The 19,031-nt window shown below is 43.1% G+C and overlaps 1 protein-coding gene across 1 annotated transcript in view; it reads left to right on the top strand.

Annotated features, from left to right (window-relative positions):
- The first annotated feature begins 458 nt into the window (after positions 1-458).
- Positions 459-19,031, top strand: part of NIPAL2 (NIPA like domain containing 2) — a 51,752-nt gene continuing 33,179 nt past the window's right edge. Inside the window, exons 1-2 of the mRNA XM_010127245.2 lie at positions 459-721; positions 17,432-17,500. Coding sequence (XP_010125547.2) covers positions 578-721; positions 17,432-17,500 — 213 coding nt within the window. The 5' untranslated portion in view covers positions 459-577. The remainder of the gene's footprint in view (positions 722-17,431; positions 17,501-19,031) is intronic.

Here is a 19,031-nt window from a genome sequence, read left to right as displayed (position 1 = left end):
GTTGTTGTTTTCCCCAGGAGAGCTTAAGGGATTAAATCAAAACTAACAGAATCAATGGGTGAAGCCACAGCCTCAGAACAAACCCATTGCCTGAAATCTCTGCAAAGAAGCTATTTAGGAAACACTTGTAAGCGAAGAATACATGGCAGAAGTAAGAATTCATGCAAGTGACTATATATGTATGGAAACAACAACATCTGACTCTTGTAACCTGGCAGTGAGGAATTAATAATTGACCATTAGATTTAGGCACTGATTGGAAGGAGTTAAATTCCCAGGCTACCTTTTGAGAGCAGGGTGGGGCATTGGGTAAGTCAGAGAGGAAAAAAAAAAGGCACCTGAATGCTGTGGGAAGGAGCAGCAAAACTTTCTGTCAAGCTCCTTTTCTTCTCCTATGCTACAAATATTCCCCAGCTGAGGGTGTCCTGGTGCCCACCAGCAGCCACAGCCCACGGCCGCACACACCTTGGTGTGGGGTGACCCACGCCAGCAGCCTTTCCCACACCAGGAAGCGAGTGCCACGTCTTGGTCCTGCTCTCTGCTTCTCACAGCCACCCATCCCCACTGGTGTGACAGCATGTGGTATGGCCAGTGGCTGGGGCCTGAGAGCAGGGACTTGAGCACCCTCTCCGTTTCGGAGTGGGCATCCAGGAACACATCCTTTGGGGGACCGAGAGCTGGGAGTGGGCCTCTCTCTGGCCCCTGGTACAGCACACACAAGGTAAGTGCCTGACCTGCAGCACCATCCTGGGGCCTAGGAACAAGCGGTCTCCAGGGGAGTGGGGTAATAATTTCAGCCTCTCCCCACCATCCTCCGAAGAGGCCCCTTCCAGAGCCCGTTTGCTACTGCCACCGGCTCCCTCTTCAACCTGGCGCTCAGCCCATGCCACCTTGGCTTCCCACCCCAAGCAGTCCTTTCTAAGCAGAAACCGGGCAGAGAGCTGTGCTGTTCTGTGCTAGAGCATTGCTGGTTTTTGTCATCGATGCTGCTGTCGCTGTCAGTGCTGACAATGTATTTGGGCAACTGCAAAAGAGAGACTGAAGCAACCCCCAAGAGCTAGCAAGTTGTAGCATCTGCTAACAATAAAAAGGAATTGGAGATTGATTAAACCCTTTACCTTTTCCCTGCTTTTTGTTTCACAAACTAGGAGGCATTGCAGGATACTCAACATTCTTGTTTTTCACTGCTTAAGAAGCAAACTGCTTTTTTTACGATGCAAAGTATTGGTATAAATTGTGCATAAAATGGCTTGCAACTAACTGCTCTCCTTTCCCTGAGAGCAGCCCAGTAGCAGGTCATAATCTGGGGAAAGTCCCAAAAACCTTCCCCTCTGGATTCTGCATTTGCTACTGGGTTGATACCCAGATGGCAGGAAGCATTTCTTAGCCCATGTTCCCAGAGGGAAGGAAAACTGCGAATTCCTGTACTCAAGTCCTTGAAGCAACAGGACTTCTGGCTACTGGTGATGCTTCCCAGGATCAGAGCTGGGATCTCTTCCGGGAGGCTAGAGTGTGGAGCCAGGGGTAACTGTAGGTTTGAGAGTCAAGGGCCTGGGGTTTGGAGTGCTTGCAGAGCTGCCAGAGGAAAGCAGTGACAGGGAACTCCCTTGGCATGGGGACACTCATCTGCACATCATGCTGGGGTTATTGGTTTGCTTGCAAAACATCCCAGCTCTGCTCCTGTACTTCTTGGTACAGGAGGTGATTGTGTGAAGATTGCTGTGTTTTAAGCCTGGTAGTTTTCTGGGAAGACCTGAATAATTTTTTAGTATTGCTTGGGTATCACTGGGTGAGATTGGTTTTCTGTGCTTCCATTTACTTGTAGAGTTGAGGCTTTGCAGCAGGTAATGGGTAATTATGGGTTGTGTGTTGCTGCCGACCTTCATTTTTCCCAGAGTTAAATTCTTTTGTGCGCCCCTATTTTCACACTTTACATTTCTTCAAATATCAGAAACCCTTTCCTCCCTCCATTCCTGGCTGTTCTGGCTGTGACTCAGTGGATCAGCCCAGTGCCAGGACTTCAGGTGAAGGCTCTTTCCCTTCCCTTTTTCTTGAGGCCATTTCATCCTCTCTTAGGTTTAGAAGAGGATGTCTTTGTTTTCTACTTCTACAAGGGACTATAACTCCATCAGCTCTCATCTGCCTGGAAACATCCCAGGAAAGCTTAGGCGAATTGCTTTTGGGGAGTATTTTTGAGCCCCTTCAGCCTTATGAGCCATCAGGAGGTGAAACAGTAAGATCCCTTTTCAAAAGCCCCTAGACATGAGGGGCTAGCATGGCTGCCAGTCACAGCTGCCTAGTGCCACGTGGGCATCAGAGACATTCACGAGGGACCAGCAGATCTGACACATGCATTAAGAAAATCCATGGCAGTAGAGTAAGCATTGTACAATGTCTGTAAACACGCAGCTCCCTGGAAGAAGTTAAAGTGTCTGTATCCTCGTGGCTGTGTAGTATAATGCTGCCTTGGGCTGGCACTACATTTCTTTTTCTTTTTTTTTTTTTTCAATTGGGGATATTCTTCTGCCAGGTCTCTCACCAGGCTTATTGGTGCTAGCTGTCAGCATGAGGGTAGCAGGGGGAATGCGTGGTCATGGGGATAAAAGGGTGGAGGTAGGACTTCTCCTTGGCATCAGCATGGATGTAGCTTGGTTGATGCTGCTTGAGGTACTGCGCTTCTGAAATCAGCAGCACGGGATCCTATGCTCCGGCAGCCTTCCCTGTCTCAGCCCGGCGGTACACGTCATGGAACACGGGTGTGTTTAATGATGCAGTAAAATCTGATGAAATATGTACTTAGCTATCTGAATTATTTCCTGACAAACTAATACTATTGTAATGTTTTTGAGTCTGCTGTAGTAATGAAAGTAAGAAGCCACCACACGTAGATTTGCTGTGCTTAACAGAAAGTGTGTGTAATTGCTTCAGTATAATCCTTTTTTTTTTTTTTATTTCCCTCAGCACTTCTCAAGGGTTATTTCTTTATTTCCAATATTGTTGTTTATGGATAAAAAGATTTTGCAAGATCAGTTAAAATTATTATCTACAATACTGACCTTGGTTTGACTTTGTATCAGAGAAGGAGAAAAGAGCTGGGTGGCAATGGTCAATGAAAGCTTGGATGTAATACTTCTTCCCTAACTCAATATTTCACACGGCTGTTGTGTGTAGTCACTGTGTGCAGCTCTTCAAGTGCAGAAGCTGGGCTGGAGATGGAAATTCATTTAACTTCTGCTTCTTTTTCCTCTTTTGCCTGTTTCTTAACAACTTGGAGTTATTACTGGCTGCCCAGACACTCACCTCAAGAGATTTTTTTTTTTATTTCGTAGGTTGTGGTAATAAATCATCTCTGCTCTATATTTGAGGTTTAAAATGTTGACAGCTCCTTCAGACAGATCTGTGGCCTCTTGTCCCGTGACAATATATCACAGCCTGTCACAGGTCGTACGTGCAGGTGGCGAGTATGTGCAGCCAGGAAACCTGATCCTTCACGCGCTTTAATCAGCGGGCAGTGGTGGCTGCTATCAGGTGCCATGAGAAATCCCATGGATTAAACAGGTAATTGTGAGGTCTTTCTATGCTGCCTTCTATCCTATACATGAAATCTACATTTCGTGTGAAGTGCCACAATTAAGGCTTTTAGCTTATTCTGTTCAAGGAGAAAGTCTCTAGTTCTTCAACTCACCCCAGCTTGCTGAGGGCTCATACAGCCACTTGATGCCTAGTGCCATTGAGTCAGCAAAGTGATGGCTTGGTTTGGTCCCAGTTTCTTCTGGCAGCAGCACAGTCCCTGCTGGTACATCTGCTGCCATGGGGGCTGCAGAGTAACGCAGGGCAGGAGGGCAGGGAGATGCCACTGTGGAGAGGAAGGTTATTCCTCCATTTCTCTTGGCTGATGAAACACCCGAGAAACAGTGAGGGCCTCTTCAGCTAGGACTGCCACCAGAGAAAAGAGTTGTCAAGACACATCCTACCAGGATATTTTAAGGACTTAAACAATGACATTTACAACCACAGTTTTCAATCAGGGAAAGCTCTAGAGCAAGCCATGGAAGTGCAGGTGGGAGCCCAAAGGGCAGCATGGCCACAGCACACATGGGTTTCAACCATGGCAGCTTTCCTCTGCAAGAAGCAATCATCAGATATTATCAGGCTATTAAAGGTGAAGCCAAACCCTCCTCTTTTTTTCCACTTCAAGTGTTTTGTAGGGTTTTTTAATGCCCTTTTCTCAGTCTCTGTAGCCTACCTCATGCTGCAGTCTGCTCCCTGATGGACTGCAGATGTTAAGTGTTTCAGGTTAATCGTAAACCTGAGCAGAGTGGAGACAAACATGCCCTCACCCAGCTCTCTGCTGCTGTACTCATCTGTGAAGACTACGGTGAAAAGTTTTTCCTCTTTCTCACTCCCTCTCCTCAAGCTCCTTATTCTAAAACTGTTCACTGAAAGCAAAGAAGGGTGTCAAAACACTGACTCTGTTTCATTGTGTTGTTCTTTACCTGTCAGATTTCAGAGTTCACATACCTTCAGTTTCCTTTATCTTATGGGGTATGTATACAGGAGAAAATGGATGCTATATTCTTATGTGGGAAATGTGTGTTATTTTCAGCCCGTATAAAACAAAAGTTAGGAAGAGGACTTTGTTCAGCCTTGCAAATGCTCCTTTTTTTTGAATCAGTCATAGGCAATCCAAAAGTCAAAGCTTATAATGAAGCATTACAAATAGTTGCTGCCAGCATTGATGCACGCTCTTCTGGTGTTGTTCTACTGTTGGGAATCCAGCAGCATTTCCCTGGTTTAGACCCTATTTAATTAAGTTCTGTTAGAAAAGGATGTGTTGCTTTGGATCATGAAGGCAGGACTGTCGGCTGGGCCAGCTTTGCACCTTAGTTTCTAGGCTCTGCCAGAGCTGTAGGTCTGATCTGCTGGAGGTTGTGCTCTGATTAGCTTTAGCGTGATTGAGAAGCTGACATAGCACTGGCTAGAAAGGTTCATCCATATCTGTTTTACAACTTCATATGTCCATTCTGCCTTGCTAAATATCATCTGTCTCTGCAGATGTAAAGATCGCAACGCGGCTGCTGTGAAGCGAGCACACAGCTTACAGAAGCTGCAGCCTCCAGGTTAAAGATCGGCTGCTGCATGGGAGCTTATTTATTACTGAAAGGCAAGGGATGTCAGTATGGGAGAGCCTTACCCCTTACCTGCCACCCCTACTCATACCATAAGCATGTTTGTGTCATCGCAGCTGTCAAATTCCTCAGGGAAATGTAGCTTTTTACCTTCAGTCACTGCAAGCAGAGTGGGAGTAAGGCATGGAGCTGTTTATACCTCTGAATACAGAGGAGGCAGGGGATGGGGCGGCAGGTCTGCCACAGACGCCCTGGGTGGGAAAGTAGCCCAAAGACTGGAGGTAGCACGCAGCTTTCCAAGCCAGCCTGAGGAGTGACCTGCTTATCTGCTTTTTACCAGACGCTACTCTGGGTCACTGAACAGCCTGATTTCTTAGTGCTGTGTTATTGGCAGGCCTCTATCACTCCACTTGGGTTTCTCCTACCAAGGCTGAAGTCAAGTGCTGGTGGCAGTTTCCCCCCAAAGCCCAGCACCGTGCTGGGCAGCATATACAGCAAACCAATGCAGCTCCACTTTTTGAGCCTGGGGCACACAGACCCAAAGCAAATGCTATCGATGGGAGAGCTCATCCCCCATCTGTTCTGGACACTTTCATCTCTTCAGCATTGCTGACAGAGCTGCTCGAATGATTGCTTCCTAGCCTGACAGCCAATAGAAGCTGGTGAGCAAAGCCCTTTTATTTAGGCTGACAACTCACAGTTTGTTTTGACCGAAGCAGTCTTGGCGGCTCTTCCTGAACACCTCAGCCAAGACATTGGAAACAAATGCTCTTCCAGGGCTGGGGCCACACTGAGCACCAGCTATATCTCTGCTGAGTGCCTGTTCCCTGATTCTCACTGGATTATTTTTCCCGAATTTCAAACTCTTTTCAATGCTTAAAGAACAGGTACATTTGATTTTTTTTTTTTTTAATGTTTAAAGTGACAGTGAGTTAAACAGGAGCTTTGCAATTATGCTAATCTGTTTTAAGAGGTTTGAGAATGTTAATTTGGAAATTTCTAGGCAATAAGAACATTACAATTCTTGTCATTTGTCAGAAAGTGGGGTGCAGAAGACAAATGAAAGGAAACCTGAGTCACAAGTTGTACATATCCTACCTAGTGCAGAAATTAGTTTTGCTTTGAACTGTTTCAAAATGGTATTTTACAGAATAATTATGTGCATAGTGCAGACTCTGTCTGATACCTAGCTCAGCCACTGACTACAGGGCTCAAACGTAGGCACTGCTCTTCAGCACAGTGATCCAGAGCAGCAGAATCAGACTTAGTATGGAGCCAGCAGAGTAGGGTGAGTGTTCCTCTTCCCTTAGTCAGCACTGAGTAGGAAATACCAGACATGGGACGAGTCTGAATCCCTGCCTTGCTTTGGAGGTGTCTGGCTCAGTGGAGCGCTTTGCCCTCCCCATCTCCAACTTTGCAAATAATGGACTTTAATTTAAATTGGCTGTGGCTTCTGCTGTGTCTTGTAGCCTTGCCTGGGAGTTGCAGGGTGACGTAGGGTGAAGGTCTGGCTGCTGAGGACCTGTCTGGTCCTGAGATTTCATGAGACTGCTGTGTGGTGTAGGACATCGCTGTCACACAAAGAGGTGGTGTTGCTCCCATCTTGAATATGTACTTCTGCTGCTTCTCTTGCCCTAGCACTCCTTTGACTCTTTGATGAGGTGGTTTGTCTGGCTAAATCAACCAGCAAGTACTCATTCATAGAACTTTAAAAATAATTGTTGTCCTTCCCATAAAATCTCACATATGACACTGTGGCCCCTTATGATTTTGTGACCCAAAGAAGACTTGATTTCTCTCTGAAGCTGTATGAAGTATGATCTTTCTCTTCCTGTGCCTTGGGAGTCTGATCTGGGCATTGAAAAAAAAGATGTCTGAATCTTATCCTTGCGTGTCTCCAACAGTCTGCTGGGTCTGATTAGCTCCTGTTTGAAGGAATCAAAATGACTCAAGTAGAAATTTGACCAAACTCAAAACCCAAGGCTTTAGAAAGATGAGGAAACAGCAGATTGTGCGCTTCAGTCATAAGGGAGGTGAGGACCTTTGGCTAACCTAGTATCTGGAGGCTCTGTTATTCCATTTGTAGTGTTGGTGACATGTATAAACTGTTATGCTTATGTTTATAATGTCACCACAGATTGTCCTAGAAGAATGGCATTTGTTAATGTGAACAGTTGGGAGATATGCTTTCCATTCTGTGACTAATCTGGACTTTGAAATGTACTGCCAGCAGCTTCAAAAGACAGACAGTTGGTGTGCAAATCAACGCCAGGCCTGGAGCAGAGATCTTAAGAAATGTGGCAGTGATATTTGCAGAGTATGCTCAAAAGTAAATAGACAATATCAAACCAAACAGATGTGTACTGCTTAAATTGAGGTTATATTGGTATAACTCCATTCTCCTCCATGATATCCATGGTTGATTTACATCATCTAAGCTAGAAGCTTTGGTCTTGTTTGGTTATGTGAACTGTTCAGCCCATAATGGGGAAATGAAGAGAGATTATGGAACTATGATAGAGAGAAATCACAGGATCATTGGAGTTTAACTCTTGGATGAGGCACGCAGTGACTCTCTGGCTATATTTCACTTTGTATCCTGCTATGTTCTACAGAAACAACATTGTGATGCAGAGGCCTATGGTGAATGCAAGGTCTGGACCACGATGAGTGCAAGGTTTGGAGGAAAATCCTCCATGTGTAGAAGCAATGACTCACAGTAAAGAAAATGCTAGCTCCTTGGACATGGCTTCTTCATGCTGAGATGAAGTAGTAACATGGAAGTACATCTCTGGTGGACAAGCCTAGCTCTTGCTGACATTTAATCCCCTAAAATGAAATCAGTTTGCTTTGTTTCTCTCTCTTTCAGTGACAATGTTTTGCTCCTTGCAGTGACTAAAGCACCATGAACATTATCATTCAGTGTCTGTGTTATCATGCAGCAATGACTCAGTCATCATGTCAAGATGATGTAGAGCAAAGCTTGTAGTGTCTGCAGAAGCTTCAGTCAAGCAAATAATAGCAGCTTTCATCTGATCAAGACTCTGGCTCCGTCTCTTGACTATTGTACTGGTTTTGGCCAGAGTTCATTTTCTTCATAGTAACTTATATGGTGCTATATTTTGTATTTGTCATGAAAATAAGTGTTACTAATATGGGGATGTTTTAGTTTTGGCTGAAGAGTGCTTGCACAGCATTGAGGAGTTTCTTGTTTCTCACAACACCCCACCAGCCGGTAGGCTTGGGGTGCACAAGAATGTAAGAGGCACACAGCTGGGATGGCTGATCCCAACTGACCAAAGGGACACCTCATACCTGTGCTCAGCAACAAAAGCTGAAGGAGGAAGGATGAGGACCTTCAGAGTTATGGCACCTGTCTTCCCAAGTAACTGTTAAGTGTGATGGAGCCCTGCTTTCCTAGTAATGGCTGAACACCTGCCTGCCAATGGGAGGTAGTGAATGCCTCCTTTTGCTTTGCTTGCGCATGCAGCTTTTGCTTCACCTATTAAACTGTCTTTATTTCAACTCATGAGTTTTTGCACTTTTACCCTTCCGATTCTCTCCCTCATCTTGCTGGAGAGGAGTGAGAGAGCGGCTGTGTGGGGCTGAGCTGCTGGCTGGAGTTAAACCCCAACAACTACAGATCAAAGGCTAGTAGGACAGACTAAAAAGCAATGAGTGGTTTACAAAATCATAGAGATGATAGCATCTGTCTCTGGAAAAGGGTGCTCAGTTTTCCTTCTTTTTTTTCAATTCCTGAAAGCAAGTAGACAGAATTGATCTTCGTGGCCCCATCTCTAGAGTAATCCCTGTCAAGAAGAAACCTTTGAACTATTATATCCTATACTAATGCTAAAATACTGGAGAAAAAAAAAGACACCACGTTCTATATGGGAGAATCCACATAAGGTATGGTTGCTGAAAGATCAATAGTACTCAAAACTGGGGAAAAAACTCACCACTTTGTTATGATTTTAAGTGCAACAGAGAACATAAAAAGATGATAAAGGTACCTGGAAGGGATCATCCAGCTAAACTGATTTCTGTTCTCTGCAACAGAAGGCAACTATGTAGTAGAGATTTTGGATTCTTGTAAACTGGATACCTGTTCCTTACGTCAGCACCCACTATAACCTAGAAAATGGCAAGCAATACTTTAAACTAGTTTACAGTTTGTAGTAAAAGATCAAAATGCACAGCTATAACGTGTCACAGGGAGACAGCTGGGAAAACATGAGCCCATTGCCTGTATCTCAGGCCCCTGCAAGAGATCTGCGTATGAGATAATTTCTTTAAAGAGTTTATTCGTTATCACCGGATTTGCATCTTATAGTTTTGACCAGAAGCATCTGCAAATTAAATGCATCCAGTTGTGTGTTCTTGTGTGTATGCACCCGTATACATACATGCGCATATTTTAGAGAGTGCAAGACCCCCTGTTTTTAAATCATCACTGATAATCCAACAGTTGTTTATATTTAAATGAATAATGTTGCTAACAGTCCAGTCATTTTTTTTGCATTAGGAACTATCTGTAAATGATTAACACTCTCTGTGGAAATGAAACCGGGAGAGCCAAGTGCGTGAGGTGCAGGAAGAAAAGAAAGGAACCGATGTACAGCACCCCTCCTCTGCAGGAGCAGCAGCCTGAAAGGGCCTTTGGGCTGCCTGTTCCCCTACCATAAAATCACGTAATTCTTTTAACAGATGGTCAAACTTCATTCTAGATGCAGTTGGATCTTTTATTTTTCTCCTCTTTTGCTGTTAATCCTATTAGAAGCTGTTCTGAAATGCAACTGGCTTGGAAGTGTCCTAATTTCCAGCCTACATTTACCCCTGGCCTGCACGTGTGACACCAGGGTTCAAAAACTAAGCGTGTTCACTCAGGTTGTGATGGGGAGAAGCAGTTTCTGCGCACATCAAAGGAAAGGTTAGTTATAGCTAGCAGAGTATTAATTGAGACAGGATGGGAGACAAGCCTGCCTCTGTTGGAAAGTGATGTTTGAGAAGTGTGTGCTAGAAGAGGCATGCCATTCCTCTCATGAGCTCCTCTCAGCTGGTAAAGGGAGATTTTTATATAAAAGTTCTTTTTAAGATTTGGTGAATAATGTATTAAGTTGCCTACATTGCTGTCAGGCTTTGCGTATCTGATTTAAGTGGGATTAGAAAGCTCATTTGTACTCCAGCAAGACTCATACTACAACAACAAGAGGGAATGAGCTAGCGCTGCTTGGTTTGGAGGCATGTTTGTGTGTACGCATAGAGTAGTCGTCTCACCAACAGTACTCTGAGCCTTGTTCTGCAACCTGGTGTAACACTTAACAGCACTGTTTACTGAGGTGTTGAGATGGCTCCCTTTTGAGCTTGCTTGTCTTTTCAAGTGCAAGCAGCACTAGCTCTGTCTCGCAGGGCACGAAATGGTACACTCCGGCTCCCAGTGAGCCTTGACTCCCCTCCTCAGCTCTCTATTTAGGTGTCCAGGGAGCCACATGAAGTGGGGAGAGAAGCAGCATAGCCACTCGATGTGAGCCAGGCTGTAGCTTCTGGGAACTGATATACCTAGGCTTTGAGTGGGTTGGCTTGAACCTTACCTTGTGCCCCAGGAACTAGAAAGGGTCAAACAGAAATATCCAGAAAGTCTGTTCCTGGGCAGCAGTAGAAGAAGAAGACAAGCTGGTCAGACAATGCTGGCTTGCTTCCTGAGGGACTTGGAAACTGGCAAAAATTTATAATCCTATTCTTATTTTTCTGGGTATGTAATTTCTATAGTTGCCATGGAGATGTTATGTGATGGTCCTTGAGAAAATCTTTCTATTAGGACGTTATCAACTATGACTGAAATTTTTAGAGCTTCTATTATACAGTCATTGGAGAGGTTTTTATTTGCAACCTAGCAAGCAGTAGTAAAAACATGAAATGGTCTTTGATTATGTGGCAAAGTATGCTAGTCTATTCACCTGAGGAACAATGTAATAACCCATTCTGCCCCTTCCTCATTCTCCCATTTATTTATAATTTTGAGACCTGTTTCCTGCAAATAAGAAATTGAAATCTAGGAGTTCGGAGGTTTGGTTGTACCTCATCAAAAAGGAAAAAAAGTTATACTCATACTTGTTAATATTATAGTGGATGGGTATGTTTGTATATAGCCTTAGTGAGTATATCAAAAGTTACTCTAGTATATTTCACAAATCATATTCTTTGCTCTCAGTTTGTTATTCATTATGGACATTAACTAATCAGACTGATGAATAGAAATAAGATGTTGTGAAAATGATTAAAGCATGGAGATGAATAGAAGGGTCCTACTTCTGTAGTTGTTTGATCCTCTCAAGTTCCCACATCTCTTGATAATTTGCCAGGCTCTCCTTCCAGCCTTTACAGTTTGCCTCTTTTCTGGGAAAAGATATATCTTAAATTTGTGAGGTAATGAAAGGTGAAACCTAGCAAGGGCAAGGATACCATAATATTCATGAGATAGGAACTTTATCTACTGTGGTCTGGAATCCAGCCAGGCAACCTGTGTAAAACCTACAAACTATCTTGTCTCCACTCTAATTTATCCTGACTTAATTACCAAGTTGTCCTCTCCCCTTCTATTCCTAACAAAGATGGTGCCATATGTTTTAATTCTCTCCTTGTATATTGAACAATGTCCTTTTTCTTTTACCTTACATAGAACGAACCAAATGGATTTTTATTACATGTTCCAACACTGATAATTGCCCTTTTACTCTTATTGCAGGTCTTCTTCAGTACTTTATATGGACCTGAACCCATATATGAGTATATGAATAGGAAAATACGAAAAAGAAAACCATTGAAACAAGGACCTTGTTTTCTTTCTGCATCTGTAAAGCACTGAGTTCAGCCAGAGCTCTGTGAATAATAATAGCTAAATGATAAGCCTCTCCTAATTCCACATGGTGACTCTTTGAAAAATATGTTTTTTGTTAAGGATTCTGAATTCCCCTTGCTTCAGGGTCAGAGTTAACTCAGAATTGGAAGTTTAGGAGGCATTTTTCCCTCTTTTTTTTATAAAATCCTTTGAGATCTGACAAAATCCTAATTACTGGAAATGATGTGTAGTTTTTGAAGCAGTATATGTCATTACATTTCTTTGGAACACCTTTAGATTATAAATAAATACAGAAATAAAGAAAAATAGGAGGAACAGTTTAACTAGCCCTGGTGAGTGAGCCAATAACATACACTTGAAGTGGGTTTTTTTTTCTGTTCATCAGTTTAATTTATAGGCATAGAGAGTTTCCATAAATAGTGGCCATATACCTTTTAGTTAATGCAAATTAAGTTCATCTTTCTAAGTTTTCACGTCACAGGCCTGGCAACTGCAGTTTAATGTGCATTAGGAAAACATACATTTAATACGGGTAAATTGCATCTAACTGAGTTTCCAATGCAGATTTTAGTCTGCAAGGGATAAATTTATTAGAATTAGTGCCAAAGGTTTAGACTTTAACTTGGCTTTCATTTGCCATAAACCCTTGACTTTGGCAATAAAAAGAGACCTTGCATGTAAGATGCCCTTTTAAAACCCTGCCACAGTGATCTAGAAAGATGCGAGGGTAAATAAGCATCAGGTCCTTCACAAGTGCTCGAAGCAGGACCGTACGCAGCAATATGCCATACTGCCGCTCAGTTATTTTGAACAGCAATACATTGCCACTCCACTTGGCAAGCGGATGTCTCCTGACCGATCATTCAAACCTGCCTTCTCCACACCTGGGCTTGTGCAAGACCCTCACACAGCTGGGACAGGGGATGCCAGGCAACTTCTGAGGGTGCCTTGGTGAAGACAAATTTGCCACTTGTTGAATTCATTTTCCCCAGCAGCTCCCTGTACAGGCCGCTGTCACCACTGGCAAATCACGTGGCGTCACCATTTAAAAACCCTTGCTGTGGCTTGTGAATTTTGATCTGCCTTTAGCGTTAAAAATGGGCAGGTGGCTTATAAAGCACATAATGCTAATGGGGTGTATTTTGGGAGGGTTATTTCGAACCTGGAACAGTGCCTTGCCAGGCTCACAAATAGTTGTTTTAATGTGAATGAGGCAGTGAGGGAATAAGGGGACAGGGGAAGGCATTCCTCAAGCCCACTCTGCTGTGGAGAAAAATGTCTGCAGATCCACAGCTTCAGTCCATGGTCTGTGTGCTCACGGACTGCCTCAAAAGGACTGCAAAGTCAGCAAGTAACTTTCATGGCTTGTTCCAAACCATATGAAGGTGAAGGAAATAAAATTTCTGTGGTGTTTTTTTTTTTTTTTCACTTTCTGGGAAACTTAAGGGCAGGATGTTTCTTTGACAAGCCTCATGCATTTGGAAGCTCTGGAAGAATGTGTCAACAGTTTGAAATCTGGGGTCTGACAAAGTGGCCTGTGTGTTCAGAGAGATGTTTTGGTGATGAAGGGACTCACATTTTACGCCAACAGTTTTTAATATTTAAGGCTTTTTCCTGCAGAAGTCCTTAGTTGACCGAAGTAGCAGCATGGCTCTGAAGTTGTGTCTGCAACTGAATTCCCTCATGGAGGTTTGTCTCAAGACTTTTGTGTGGGAAGCCCTGCAGTGCTGCAGATGATATCACAACTGGATATCACAACTGGAAACTCTGTATTCAGAGAATATCATGTTTATTACTTATAAATCTGGCTGTTCCACCAGTCCTCTGGCCTCTAAAGGATGTTGAACGGCAGACACAGCACAAATAGTCAAGTCTTTTACATGACAAGATGGGAACAGAAGGGCTGTAATGGCCTTCAGGGCCAGCAACCATTTTAGTTTGATAGGGTGATCTATATTCTGTCGCAGGTCATCTTTCATTCATGCATGGCTTTACTAGCCTGAGATATAGGATCCTATTTTTTCTCTCCTGCTCCGAGCACTCCTGTATGTGATAGCTCTTGTGCATTAGGAACTGCCTGCTGATTGAAGATGCACTCTGATTGTGAAGTTTGCAATCCAATTTTCCTCTTTACTGCATTTTTATTCCCTGTTGTTTTCTTTAATATTGTCTGAGTGTGCAGGACCTGTGCAAGACAGTTTTGCCATGCTATAGCTGCATGGCGTTACAGTACTTTCATCTCATCTCCCTGAACAGATCCATGTGATATTTGACCTCCTTAGGGCATCGTACTCTCCTTTTAATCGTTAGGGGTCTGTCCAGCCCTGGGTTTGAAAGTACAGTGCTATCACTATATTAACCAGAGCTCATTAACATATGTCAGTCTGGAGCAGGCAGCGCCGTATATATGCCAACAGCAATGCTCAGGTGAAACGTGTGGTTGTTATGATAAAACGACCTGAGCAATGAGGGTAAGTTTTGAGCCCAGGCTGCAACGACGAATTTGCCTTGATCATATACATGCACTGTCTTTCCTTACGTGCAGACGCAGGGGGTTGCCTAAGTTAGGCACAAGGGAGCATCACCTCAGCATCTTCGCATGTACTTGTCAGGGCCCTGAGGGCACCCACAGCACCCTGGCCACAGCCCAGGACCCCATTTCCACCCCCCGAGGCTGTCAGCCTCTGCTCCAGTGATGCCACAGCAGGACTGGTCTCCAGCTGCCCACATCCCTGCCCTGCCCAGCCATGGGTCCTGCTGTGCCGGGCCCACCCACAGGCCCATGTCCCAGCCCAGCCTCAGGTGAGGGAAATACTGATCTTGGTATTTCACAGGGAAGTACTGAGACAATGGTCATACCTGTGTCAGTATTTCCCAGAAAATGAGAAGACTGAGAAGACCCAAGTTTTGGACCTGTTTTCTGTTCCTGGCAATTTCTGGAACCTGTAAGAAAAGGATTGATTTTTGTAAGATGGTTCCTGTTCAGATACAGGGTGATTATCATGTTAGAAATCTGTGTCCACAAGGATATCTGAGCCCAGCTGACAGGTACCTGATTAAGCAACCACCATGGTGCAGAAGCAGTCACTCTTCTGGAGAGGAGAGCAATGATGTGGAGCACTGGAAAAATTCCTGCTGGAATTCTTGCCCATACAGTGTGTAAAGCCATCAAAGGGACATTTGATTCACATTGTCTGGAGGCAGGCACACAGGTCATCATCAGTACCCACATACAGATCTGATTTTGCACATTTTTTTAGAAGACAGATGGAACACATAGCCTCATCCTCTGCCCACCAGCTGCATGCACATTTTACCTCCAGAGCCAAATGGGGACCCTCCTTTGGGCTGGCTCAAGACCAACTGTGTTTCCTCCCTGGTTGTCTCCTGAGTCCTGTATAGGGTTTGTGACCACCAGCTGAAAGCTAGGAGTAAGGAGCTGCAAGGGGTTATCCAGAGATACAGCCACCATAAGGGTAGGAATGGCTGCTGAAATGAAAAGAGCTGCAGTGAGAACAAGTCTTTGGGAGCAAGAAAAAAAATGTTATTTAACTGCTGTTTTATTGAAGCTGCAGTATGTGCAGGATGACGAGGGGAGTGCAATAATCCACCTGTGAAGCGGTCAAACTTTGCACAAGATGTAGTACCACCAGCATCAAAGCCTCAGGAAGGAAAACATATCCCCTCTGCTCTGCAGGGCCCTGGGTGGGGACTGTTTGACAGCATTTCCCCAGTGTGGAAGGAGGCTGCAAGGCTGCTTTTGTCCCTGTAACAGTGCCTGATCTCAGCAGAGATGTTGGTGCTGAGATGTCTTGTCACATACTCCCCACTGCTCCCAGTGAGGGATGTTCCCAGAGCATGGAAAATGTCTGTGTGTGAGAGCCCAGGACATGCCACTGGAGCATCCACCCGGGGATACTGGAGTGGAGGGGAGAGGATGCAAGAAGGGAAGGACCTCCAGTGGCCTGGTACCAGAGAGTACGGGCAAAACGCTTGAGTTTGCCCTTCTCATTGAAGGCTTCCTGTACACAGACTGTGGCACTGGTGCTGTAATGCTTAGCACAGAGACCACAAGAGCAAAGGGAGCACTCTCACCTCCTGCATTCCCCTCTCTGTGTCCCTTTATACCTGTCAGTCAGATCTTGGTGACACCTGGCAGTTGGCCAAGCGTTTCACCCAGAGCAATTCTGTTGTCTGCTTCTCCTTCTGAGTCCAAGCCACTACAGAAGTTGGATTCAGTTCTGTCTCTTAAATAACAATATTATCAGCCATTTGTAGTAATAGTGTTGTTTCTTCACATTTCTGGGGATCATATTTCCTAGTCTGGGAGTTACCTAGCCACAATGATAATCCCCCTCTGTTGTCATCTCCAAGGTCTCGCTGGACCACATATTGCTCTTTATAAATGTTGAAGGGCAACAATCTCGGCGGCTGGTAAGCACTACTTGTTCATGGGTGCCCAGGGACCTTACAGTTATAGAAACACAGAATCATTTCACTTGGAAACGACCTTTAAGATCATTGAGTCCTTCTTGGAGAAGAGTAATGAAAGCTGAGGCTATGAGCACTGAATCGGATGCAACCTTTCAGCTTGCAAACAATACTTACGCTGGGTTACGTGATCATTACCTTGTTTATAAAAACTCGCTGATAGTATGTTTGTCTTCTCTACAAGCTAATGGGGCTCCACCAGTGACCTTGAATGGGTCTTGAATACACTTATGACAACACACAAAGTGTTACAACATTTTGAAAGTAGACAGGGAGCTCTACCGTGTACCTGTTATTTGAGCTTGCTGAAATGGCATCTTTAAGTGGCTGCTTTCCAAAATAATGAATTCTGCCTGAATGGTTTTAATTTCTCAGCTTCTCAGAAAGTTTACAAATCTTATGGAAAATTAGAATTAGACAAGCTGATTAGAAAAGAGTTTGATGAAATAACACAATACATTAAAGAAACTGTCAGGAGACCTATGTTCCTGACTGCCCTGTCAAATAGTGGGTAAGTTAACACATAAGATAATTGTGTTCCAATATGAACGGTTTGATTGCTGTTGATTTTCATTCTGGGTTATGTAATGAAACAGGTTCTCTTTTTTTTTTTTTTGGAAAAGAAGAATACACGTATATAGTATTCAACTGAGACCTGTCTAGATTTTTCTTTCATGAGATTTAAGAAGGTGTTCTACTGAAGGACAGTAAAATCACCTCCTGCACTGGGAAGCCCTTTCCATTCCCAGTTGTTTACTACTTAAGCCCTAGTAAACTGTGCAGAGAATTTTTTTTTATTAGTTTACTCAGTGCAGCATAAACTCAATGACTGAAAAGTGCAATAATTTGTTTTTTATTGGGTTACAATGTGCTATCAGAAAACCACTGTTATATTGCTCTTCTTAAACTAATAAGAAGTATTTTCATATTTCTTTGTTTTGTGATCTTGCAGACTCAGCTCTTCGGAGTTCTACTTGCTGCTGCTTCAAATTTTCTGATTAGTGTCTCTTTGAACATACAGGTATGAAATTGTTTTTCTTTATTCAGAGTTGTTCATATTTAGCAAATAACTTACATTAGAATTTGTTTTTATGGTAAAGTTCAAAATACAAATTTTGTTGCATTTAATAAACATTCTCTCTCTTTAACTAGTGCCCTGCTGTAGTTGTTGGCAGTATGACAGCTCACAACCTATTCTGTGCTGTGATTCCCATATGGGAACATAATAAAAATCTGTAACTCCTCCTCCTTGCAATGTGCCGTAAGGAAATACCAGCTGTGACCCGCTTGTGTTCCCACTGGAAGTCATGTGAACTGTATCAGTGTGTCCACAACTACAAGTTACTAGGGGCTGCTTAATGGAGCGATTAATGCAATTAAATGCATTGAGACATAGAGGTTTTTTTCAGTATTGGGCCTCAAAACAACTTTGATTAATTTAGTTTTCCTTCTGCAATTAGAATGAAATAATATGAGTAAATATTTTAAATCATAAAAGCAATGGGAGGTGCTGAACTTACAATTATGCAAAGGGTTGTAGAATGAGATTTATAAAATCCATTCTTTATTAATAATTAGAATACATAGGAGAAAGTTAAATAATTCATTATAATCTATATCTCGTAAAATTAATGGTATTTTTAGGTCTTCTAACAAAAGTTTTTAAAGCATGGAAGACATTGTTGTGTAAGTTGTCCAGAAAAAGTATTTTTGCTAGCTTGTATTTTATGAGTTGTATATGTCTCCTATAAAGCTGTTTCTTGCTTTTTCTGTAAAGGATGATACAGAAAGCTGTGGAATATGAAATCTTCTATTCATAATAACCCATTTTGTTAATGCTGGAAGGTTCTTTAATGATTCTTTTTTTTTAAATTTTTGTTATCTCTAGTTGGAGGATCCCAATCTGTTTAGCCAGAGATGGCAGGCAGGTTGATGACTGCTGCCTCTCCAATACGACTTTCAACCTGCTGATGGTGACAGTACTAGGACAGGCTCTGTTTCAATGGAAAAAACTCTTGTTGGTGAAGCCGAAATTCAGTTTAGCTGATAATACTGAGATTGTTCGGACTTCATATCTTCTGTCTGCTGAGGGCACTGAGTGCCAAAGTGGATGCGTTGCCAGGAGATATACTGAAGCATGCAGATAGACTTCTACTGACTTGTATTCGTTAACAGCATTTACTGAATTTGAGCTATCATCTTCCAGCTTTTTAAATGTTGTTAAGGAAAATGCAATAGTTCTGAATTGCCATTTGACAGTTTCAACTGAAATTTTAATTTATCCTCTAAAATAGGTTTTTCTTCATTTAGTAATGATATCTTATAAATATAATAATTTTCCCTAGGTCTCAACATTTATTTTCACACTCACATTAAATGCATAGGCCAAATTTTATTGTTCTCTTTCGCTTTCACACCATGCAGCTAGTCATCCTCCCTCTCTTCCCTCTAGCTAGTTGTCAGCTAAAGAACAGCCCATCATTTGCAATGTATTTCAGCTGGATTATAGACGGCCTCCACCTAAACACCATCCACACACATTACTATGCAAA

Source organism: Chlamydotis macqueenii, chromosome 2 (assembly GCF_036417535.1).
Source record: "Chlamydotis macqueenii isolate bChlMac1 chromosome 2, bChlMac1.mat, whole genome shotgun sequence".
Lineage (NCBI taxonomy): Eukaryota > Metazoa > Chordata > Aves > Otidiformes > Otididae > Chlamydotis > Chlamydotis macqueenii.
This window is presented reverse-complemented; position numbering and strand designations above follow the sequence as displayed.